The sequence below is a fragment of the Rhizophagus irregularis genome, chromosome 20 (genome assembly GCF_026210795.1).
Source record: "Rhizophagus irregularis chromosome 20, complete sequence".
Taxonomy (NCBI): domain Eukaryota; kingdom Fungi; phylum Glomeromycota; class Glomeromycetes; order Glomerales; family Glomeraceae; genus Rhizophagus; species Rhizophagus irregularis.
The window spans coordinates 1,835,384-1,846,267 of NC_089448.1; the positions used below are offsets into that span (position 1 = coordinate 1,835,384).

The following is a 10,884-nucleotide window of genomic DNA, read 5'->3' on the forward strand; positions in this document are numbered from 1 at the left end:
ATTGTTTTATTTTTAAGATCGAAATTTTGACGGTATATTTAGTTTGTTATTTCGAATAAAAAGAAATTCTGTGGAACGTTTAGAAAATTCTAAAAGAATTTGAGAATGTGACACGGAATATTATGAAAGAATAAAGGAAATTTGCAACATATTTAGAATTTTCTTATAGAAAATCATTGTATATTACTAGTTTTTATTTGGTAAGATCCCATCCAACCAAAAATAATTTTGTAATAATTTCTCATTGTATAGATTGACTTTTTTGGCAGCACCGAGTGATAGTACACAAAAAGATCGGCACGTGCTAAAAGAATAATGAAAACCTTTCCTTTTTTAGATAATTCCAGGTAGAAGCTATTACTTTTTTTGGATATTGACCAAAATTATCAAAATATCGGCCCTGAAAAAATCACATTATGCAACAGATTTAGAATAGTAAAATACCCCAATTTTTAATTCCAATCATTAAAGAAAATGGGAATTTATTTGCCAAGTGTAATGATTAGATATAAATTTAAAAAAAATATTATTTATTTGCTGATTTCAAAAAAATATTAATTTTCTAAATGTTCTTTGTGATTGTCTTAAACATTTATATGCATGATCAACTTATGTAACGCAAATAATCTTTTTTTCTTAAAAAATTTCACATCGTAAAACCTACAAAATTAATTTCATTTATCACTAAGCCAAGAAAGAAAATTTTTTCTTACACAAAGGAAAAAACACTTTTCTTTACGCCAAAAAAAGAACATTTTTTTCTTACATCAAGTTTTTTTTTACGCCAAGAAAAAAAATCAAATTAATAATAAAAAAAAAAAAGATCTGAGAAGCCACTCCTAAATTAATTTTTATTAATCAAAAAAAGAAATGGTACATCCAAATAATTTTTTTTTATCTAGGTGGCGTTTTTCGGCAATAAATTTTTAAGGTAAATCAACTATTACTTAATAGTATTAGTAAGATCTACCAGCCCGGCTTTTCTGTAACTTCATTTCTAACCATATAAGGAACATTATTATCAATCAGCCCAATTTTTTATCCATCTGCTACAAATTTAAGGCTTATCAAATTATTCAAACAAACCTGTTTAAAGCTTTCTGTTTAATGTTTACTTGAAATTTCTCTTTTTAGATTAGTTAAGTTTATAGATAGTTAGTTAATAGATAGATAGGCTGCCGTTAGACTTTGTAATATACCTAGAATTATTCATCATGTATAAATACTATTGGTTACAATGTGGTTATTAATAAAGAATTAACAAAAAAAAAATTATAAATAATAAAAAAAATAAACACATTTTACATCCTAAAAGAAAATTTACATTTGAATACTCGTATCTTCATTTTTTTCGAGTACAACTAATATTTAGAATTATGAATTCCATTTGTAAGGAATTAGTTCATGTAGCATTAAAAAGAGCTGAAGCATTAGTAGATTTTAACATTTATGATGACTTAATTAAAAGAATTGAATTTGAACAACATATAATTCTTGATGATAAATCTCTTAATGAAGATGAAAAATTAGATGCAATAAGAATAATAAATAAAGAGTATGATCAACATAAAATAATTTATAATATTGGGACAAAAAGAAAATGTGAAAATTGTCAATTAGAATGTTTGGGTACATTATATTGTGAAAATTGTATTCGAAATTATTTAAAAGCAGAATTTTCAAATTGGACAACTGGAAATATTGATGTTGATAATTTGATACGAAAATGTCAAATGGAAACAATTGCTCCAAATATTGTAATTAAATGGATCCCATATAATAATTTAATAAATGTTGAATATTTAACAAGTGGTGGATTTTCTGAAATTTATTTAGCAGATTGGATTGATGGAAGTTATAATAAATGGGATTCTAAAGAACAAATACTAAAAGTAAAAAGTACTTATCATAAAGTTGTACTCAAAAGGTTAGAGGTTACTGGTAGTATTAATTGGTTTGACGAGGTATGTGTACTTTAAATTAAAAAATTTTGTTACAGCAATCTTTTTTTAAGCATATTTCAATTATATACAGATAAAATCACACTTAACCTTAAGTAATAAGTGGTTCGTAGTTGTTAAATGCTACGGTGTAACTCAAGATCCATCAGACGGAAATTACATGCTTGTAATGCACCGTTTAGACATCAATTTAGAAAAATATTTACGACAATACTATGATAAACTCACATGGAAAATTAAGATTCAAATCATTTACTATATAGTACGTGCCCTTATTAGAATCCATAAAGAGAACGTAATTCATAGAGATCTGCATTCAAGAAACATACTATATTTACAAAAAACTAATCACTGGTATATTAGTGATCTTGGACTTTGTGGACCAGTCAATAAATCATTGAAAAGTATATATGGAAATCTACCTTATGTAGCTCCTGAAGTCATTATCGAAAAAGAATATTCTCGTGCATCAGATATTTATAGTATAGGTATTCTTATGTGGGAGATCTCAACTGGACAACTACCTTTTGCTGATCAAGAAAGAGATTATTCTCTTGCAATGAATATTATTAATGGTATGAGACCAAAGATAAAGTCGGGAACTCCTTTGTTATATCAAGAATTAATGGAACAATGTTGGGATGTTGATCCAAAAAAGAGGCCTGACACTGATACACTTTGGAGTAAAATACATAAAATGAATAAAGCTTGTTACGAAGAAAATACTAATAGCAATGATATTATTATTAATTCACAATTGAATAATATAAGTCCTAGCACCATCAATTTATCAGTTGAAAGATTTAGTGAAATTCATACATTCGAAGATTTATCCTCCGAACAAAGAAATATTATTGAAGGTAAATAAATCATTGAGTATTTACTGTATATCTGATATTTGTAGTTAAAGTTAATTATTAATATTGCCTATTTATAACGATAATTATTTGAATTATTTTTTTTTTAATTAATAGATAGCCAAGAAGGTAATAATTAGCAATTACAACTGTTTATTAAATTTATTAATTAATCAAAAATTTTAAAATATAAATTATTGTACATACAATAATATATATATTTTTATAAGCATATCATAGTAAGCCATATGACTTTACGATTTCAAATGATAGTAAGTAATCTTTATTACTAATAAAAAAGTAAAACATATTTAATAATATCCATTTATTTTTTGTAAAAAAAAAAAAAAAGTCGAAGAAAAAATGAAAAAATTATCGTGCAATAATGATAAATGGTAAGATGTATACAAATTTGAATTATTTAAACAAACTTAACTAAACAAACTTATTTTTATTTTAGATTTATATCGATAACAAGATATAATTTTATTAATTCGGGGTCTCGTGCATATTTTTTACAGCGGTAGGTAATAAGTGAGCATAACGCATTAACGTAAGGTACGTGAAAAATCGCATAATTACGATACTCCACTTATATATGCCACATAAAATATTTATTTGATTTAGTTCGCAGGTAACATTTACCAAAAAAAAATTTTTCTTTCTTAAAAAATATTAATATTATATAAATAAATTATTTATTACTTTTAATAAAAGCGCATCTAAAAACACTTTATTACAATAAAATCAATTTTAATAAGCAAATAAACAAACATTATTTTCAATGTTTAAATACATGTAAAAAAATACCAATTACTTCATAAATGATAAATATTCAAACTAGCATAATAAAAGTTACTCGTATGTAGCGCTCTTGTCTTTGACTTGTTTTGTTATATATTTAGTAAATAAATAAACATCAATTACTTCTTTGCTATAAAAAAAATGTATATTTCTTGATTTTGATCGGTATTTCTTAAATACTTATGAAATAAAGTCTGTTGTTAAAGTTAAAAACCTACAACTGATTGTAATTTATTTATGAAATAAAAGAAAAGAAAAAAGTTTGCTCTTGATTGTTCATTAAGCTTTTTTTTTTCTTAATCAAAAACATAAACATTTAGGGGTGAGGAATAACTTTACCCTAATATTATTATTTAACAAAATGACTACATTCAAAAAATCACCTAGTTTTGATGAATAATTTAATTGATGTTTGTTTCAAGTTTTTTTTCCTTAGAAATAATAAATTTTAATTTATGTTTAAAATATGTTTCTTATTTAGCTGGCAATAAAAATGAATAAATAATTAAGTACTGTAAAAATAACAATACAATATGCTGGTTATACTCATTTGTTTCATTTTATTTTTGTTACTTATTAAGACTATTTGTTATTATATAATTATAAAATCACCTACTGTATATATTTTATAGAAATTTTCAAAATTTCAATATTTGTGTTATAATTTAATGTCATGAAACAAAATTAATTTTGAATGTCTTTTGTGAGTGTGAACTTTAGACTTCGGAAATATCGCATAAGTTATCACTTTACATTTGTATACTAATGATATTTTTTTCATTTTCTATTCACTAATCCAATTTCAGTTAATTGAAATCTTATCAGAATTTTTTAATTTTTTTTGTCTGATTTTTTTTTTCAAATATTTTTAGCTTTTTTTTGGTTCCTTTTTTTTAAATTTTTCATCTTTTTTTGAAAAAATTATCCTATTGTTTCGGTCTTTTAAGACCAATTTTTTTTATATTAATTTTTTTTCGATCTTTTTTTTTTAGACCATATCGTTACTTTTCTAAAAAAATTTTTTTTTTACTCTTTTTTGGACCGAATTATTTCAGAATTTTTTTGGTATTTATTTTTTTTTCAGATTCCTTTTTTTTCGGAAATTTCCTTTTTTTTTAAACCGAATTCTTTATCCTTTTTCTTTCCCCCAATTTTTTTTTTTGTTGAAAAAAAGCCAACTCTTTGAAATTAAATCCAGCGTCGACAATGATAAAAAATCTAAAATAATTTCTAAATAGTTTTTTTAAAATTTTCTGTTTTTTTAGGTTCTTGAGTAGTGATTTATGAAATTTTTTTTAAAAGTAATTAGGAATTTTGCCCCGTTTTTTACGCTGATCTTATCTGGATTGTCAATCAATCACATTGGATAACAAAGGCACTACATAACGGGATCACACAAAAATCCTGTCACCCATAATATCGACAGTCAATAATCCCGACATCAAAATCACAGAATCCGATGAATCTAAAATCTTGACGGCCAAAATCCTGGCTGAGATTCGATCAGATGAATTTGAGACTAGTTAATTTTTTAATGCAATTGTTTCTAATTTTAGAAGATATAAAGGAATAGTTTAGTAAACTAGTAATATACTGTATATAATCCTTTTAACTAAGATAAAAATTTTTTTTCTTTTAATTTTCATTAATAATATAGTAACATTAATTAATTTGCATTAATATTAATAAATTTGCAAACAATTTACAGTACATTGGTATTAATAAAATTTACAATAAATTAACCCGTTACTGCGTCACTGCATTTTAAAAATTATATTTATAAAAAAAAAAAATGGACAACGGGATTTGGATACCAAATTATTTATATGACAAATTTTATGTCGGGATCTTGGTGTCGAGATTGTAGACTGTTGATTTTATGGTTGTCGAGATTTTGTGGTAAACCCTATATATATTTTTTTATATCAAACGTTTTCGTTTTTTTTTTGTAGGTCCATTAACAATTTAATAATTAAGCATTATTTACATTTGTTGATGTTTTTGCAGCTTATCCAATTATTAAATATAGATAATCAAAAATATAAACATATAAAGCCATTTTCAATATGTAAAATCAAAATAAAACTTTTTATATATATTCTCAAGAGCTTAATGTTTTTAAGGTAATTAGAATTTATTAAGCTCAAAATTTTCTAAATCAAGTAAAAAATTTTCTCTTGAATTAGTAAATAATGCACTAAAAATCAAGCAAGCTTAGTAATTAAATCTAGTGTCATAAATAAATTATTAATAATATATATTATTAATTTTGCGAATTCGTTTAATAATCAAAGTATCGCAGAAACAAGTAACTTATGAAAAGTTCGTTTATTACAATGTATCATTTAAGTTTGACATTCTATAAATGAGTGAAATCGAAGATTCTAATTCATTATAATAAAACGTGTAATGAAAAAGAGTAAAAGTAGGTGGGATGTTAAAAAGTAATTTAAAAAAAAAAAATGATCGAAAAGTAAAAAGCAGAGGAAAGGCAATTTTTTTATAGTTTGATATTAAGAAAAAGATGATCAGGTGAAATCACACTGTTTAAACATAAACACATGATATTATCATGTTTCATGAATCATGATTAGTAAAATGTCTAATTTATTTTTAGAATAAATCTTTTAACCCAATATCATAATTTTTATTTACCGGCTAAGCAAAATTATCAATAAAAGTAATTTAGAATATTGTATTTTAGTACAATAACTATAATAATAAGTAATTATTTTAACAAAGAAACAAAGCAAATAGTAGAAAATAAATTGGCCTGCATGGCTGCATGATCTTCATCTATTTCGTATTTTACCTTAGATTGCACAGTCTAAGCCATCCCATATCTAAAATATGGTTTGGAGTACAGTAGCCCAATGATAAGTATCCTTAAATAATATATTTTCTCTAAAGCTAATATGAATATTTTGGTTGGGATGACATTATTGAAAAAATGATGAAATATTATTAAATTTGTATATCGTGAGGTAATTGATAAAATGAAAAATAAAACGACAATAATTGGAAATTATCAACATATTTTTATTATTGACTCCTGATATACCATATATTTTTAGAATCCCATCAAAAAATTATCAAAGTTATTATAATTATCAATTGAATATGTTTTAACCTAAAGAAAGAAAACCAGTCAATTATAATATTTAAGGAAAGTGTTCAAATAGTAGTTAAATATTTACATACCTCATTTAGAAAATTACTAGAAATATTCTGAGAATTATTTAAACATTTTAAAGCCATTGATTCATTTAAATCTCTTGTATATTCTTTTTTATTCTAATACAACGGACAAACCCTCCATATTGTCAAATATACACCACCTTTACCTATTACTTTAATGACGTTATTAGTGATGTCGTGAACTTATTATAACAGCATCAATTGAATATTAATTTTATGCAATATACATAGTATATATAAAATTAATTTATAATATATTTATTTCATGATAAAATATAATAAAAATTTATAAATTTATTTAAAGAATATATTGAAATACAATAGAAGGGTGAATTCTCTTAACAAAAATTACTTTGATCTTTTAAATGTAAGGAAATTACACATATTACTGTATGACATGATGAGTTTGATATGAATAAAATTAAATTTTCAGGATAGATTCCTCATCTTCGCAATTGATGAAATATTTTTTAATTACCCCTCTTACTTTATATTCTTCAGCCAAATCTTCTAATTGCTGCTTTATTTCCTTGCCTCTTACATTTAATTTTAATAACATAGGATTTCTATCTTTCCAATTGTCAAGAAATAATTTTATATTATCTAAATTAATTTCATAAGTAATAAATTCAAACTTAAACAAAGTAATTGGTGAAAATTTAGTCAATAATATAAATAATTCATCCATATTATAATTATTATGTGTTTCAATAACTAATTCATTTAAAAATTGACAACTAGTTAATAAATTTTCCAATCCTGAGATAAGTAATCCAGCAAGATTATATGATAATTTAAGATATTGAAGATTTGGACAATTTTCATATATTGCTTGTATAATTTTTTCATTATAACCATCATAAACTAAACTAATTTCAGAAAGGTTCCCTTTTGTGTTTTCGATTATACTTGTCACAATATTAGGTGAAACTAGTCGAACTTTTAAAATTTTTAAATTGGGTAATGATAAATTTTCTCCATAAAAATCATTATAAAATACGCTAAACATAATTTCTAAACTTAATAAATTTACGAAATATGAAAGAAATCTCCTAAGTCCCATATCAGGAATACTATTGATTTTTAAATATTGAATAGTATCCGCATGCTTAATCAATGATTTTTCAAAATATCTTATTAATTGGTTATGACTATGATTAAAAACTACAAAATTAGAGAAATTGATGTCATTCAAATTATTTTGTGCTTCAATTAATTTAATGATTCCATAAGTAATAGTTTGACAAATAATATCAAATCTTAATTTCTTAATTGATTTACATATTTTAGCTAATTCCTCCAAAATATTATCACTAATATAATTATTACAATGAATGGATTCAAGATTTGAAAAGCAACATTTAAATTCTGAAATATAATTAAGTCGATATTTTAAATCCATTAGTGAACAACTTACATATTTTAAAACAGTAAGATGAATAAAGTTTGTATTTGTGTTTATGAATAACTTTAATATCTCGTTTCTTATAATAGATACTTTGGACGTTTCAATCCCACTATAAGTAATCAACTTTTCTATAAATAATAAATTCAAATATTTCCAATAATTAATATAATTAAATAAAGGTCGCTTATATTTTTCTGTAATAAAATTATTAATATCGATTCCTTGATTCTTCAAAATATCTCTCGATTCTTCTGATAAATTTAAAAGTATTATATTAAATAATATTTTTTTTGATTTATCAGAATCAATGGTATAATAAAGTAATGAAAAAGGATTAAAGTTATAATAAGAATTAGGATTTCTCCATAAAATTGGTACAGCTGTTACGCACCAGATTTTGTTAACGAAAAGACATGAATAGAGAGAATTTTTATCTTCTCTTAATACTTCAAATATTTGAGAAAGTACATCTTCGTTAAGCGACATTTTTTTTTACCTGGAAAAAAAAATTTTTTTTTGCCTTTATTCTATATTTTTAGCAAATTTGTGTAACAAATATTACGTCCATTGGCATGAGATGCTGCTGCGACTGCTGCGTGCTGCGTGATCGTCATTTCCCCCAGTTCCGATTACCACATCCAACATGTAAAGGAAAGGAATTAAGATTGAGGTAAAGGATTGGAAGGAAGAGTTAGGATAGGAGAATAAAGGGGGCATTATCGTAAAGTCAGTAAAATGTTTTTAATCATCCAATTGACGTGTAAAAAAAAAAGTATATGGAAAGTTGTGCGCCATATATAAAAAATTCGTCATGACCCATGTAAATGTAGTTTACTGTATGAATATGTGAAAAATATAATTTATTTATTTTAATTATTCATTAGAGTGTAGTTTGTTCCACTCTACAATTTACAAGTACAAGTTCCCGTCTATTATATGTGTTGAACAATAAATACTAAAATACTAATCAAGGAACTAAAATACAAAAAAGAAACGTGCGTATCATATATACAGTAATAATAATAATAAGAAATTTTTGTATTAAATCAACTTGACCAAATTAATATGAGGCATTATTGGATCTTACATGGAGGATTTGGTTGTAATTCTATTCTTTTGTCAAATTTCTCTCGTTCGATTTCACACTTACTACGAGTGTAATTACGACTTTCTCCAGCTCGTCTAATACAATTTCCTATATGACTCTTATAACTCCTATAAAATGAATTTTGATAATTTAATTCATCAGCTTCACTTTTAAGTTCTTTATATAACCAAAAAGAGGGTTTCCAAAATTTTCCATCAACTTGTCCAGAACGGTTTATCCCTAGAACACACATATTAACAAGATGCTCACAATTATTGCTCGTTATGCTGTATGTTCCTTTTCCATAATTAATGGTCACCGCCTTAGAAATATCTTCAATTATAGCTTCTTGCTTTTTAAAAGGAATAATGGGATGATGACGAGTTAAATTACCAGTACCACCTAGCATAGATAAGTTGGAAGAGAAGATTGAGAAGAAAGAAAAGTAAGACGAGCCTGCTGATGACGAGGTAGGTTTATAAAATTCATCCCAGGATTCACATTTAGTTCCTTCTCCAGTAATGTGAACGACCTTTTTATTACCCAAATAGATAGCATAATGACGAAAACTCATATTTGCAATTGGTCTTGAAACAATATCCAAAGGCAATAGGTACTGATCTGGATTATTAATTACATCTGAAGGTAATTCATTAACTAAAACTGAAAATTTGATAATATCTTTAAGAGAAATTTCAGAGTCAGACATTACAGCAAGAATAGGATTTTCACTTTGTATTTTCGTTTCTAACCTCTTGGTTTTATTTTTTTTTCCATATTCTGGAAATTTTTTCACAATTAAATCATCATCTATACCTTTAACATAAGAAGGTCGATAAACGATCGCCCAACTATCATTATTAACATCAGTTAATAACGCACAACTATAATTAGAAGCATCAGGTTTATTATTATTAAAATTTGGAGTGAAAAAAATTATTTTTTTAATAGCGTAAATAATTTTATCAGTTATTGCTGCAATACTTTTTGCTTTTTGTTCACAAATGAGCATTTGCTTTAAATCTTGTAGAGGGAATTGGTGTCGATTATTTTCATCAATCCCCATTTTCTCCAATGTTAACTTCTCAGTATCATCAAAATAATAACGCTTATTTGTACCATTGAAATCTTCAGAATAGTTTTTAGTATTTTTAGTTTTTTTAGCCTTCTTAGTCATGATTATTTTAAGCCTGTCTTTTAGAAACGAAATTTTGTGAAATTTTCTGGAGCATGAATTTATGAGAACGTTTCCAAGTTCAGACCACTCATGAAACGATATTTGTAAGTTAATATTGTTTCACGACATTAATTTGTTACACAAGTACTGAAAATTCCGGAATCCGGAAAATACTATAAACGAAAGTTTTAATTTAAACCATTTTTTATATACTAGAATAATTAGTTAATTCATTTTTTATTATTAAACTTATTATATGTAATAAAGTCCATTAATAAGTATCTTTTTGAATTAGAAACTGGATCCGTTAATCCGGATATCCGATTTTGAGGTTATCCGGATAAACAAATAATTTTATCCGAATTATTCGGATACCTGAAGTGTTAATTCGG

General features: G+C 24.7%; 2 protein-coding genes across 2 annotated transcripts; both read right to left on the bottom strand.

Moving 5' to 3' along the window:
• Nucleotides 1-7,081: 7,081 nt before the first annotated feature.
• Nucleotides 7,082-8,714, bottom strand: OCT59_013012 (uncharacterized protein; the record flags this gene model as incomplete). The annotated part of the gene is made up of 1 exon (XM_025332238.2): nucleotides 7,082-8,714. The coding sequence occupies one exon, from the start codon at nucleotides 8,712-8,714 to the stop codon at nucleotides 7,242-7,244; it is 1,473 nt and encodes a 490-aa protein (XP_025174987.2). The 3' UTR covers nucleotides 7,082-7,241.
• Nucleotides 8,715-9,058: 344 nt separating this feature from the next.
• Nucleotides 9,059-10,554, bottom strand: OCT59_013013 (uncharacterized protein). Its single transcript, XM_025318938.2, has one exon. It carries the CDS (start codon nucleotides 10,490-10,492, stop codon nucleotides 9,302-9,304), a length of 1,191 nt encoding a protein of 396 aa, XP_025174986.1. The 5' UTR covers nucleotides 10,493-10,554; the 3' UTR covers nucleotides 9,059-9,301.
• Between the last annotated feature and the right edge of the window lie 330 nt (nucleotides 10,555-10,884).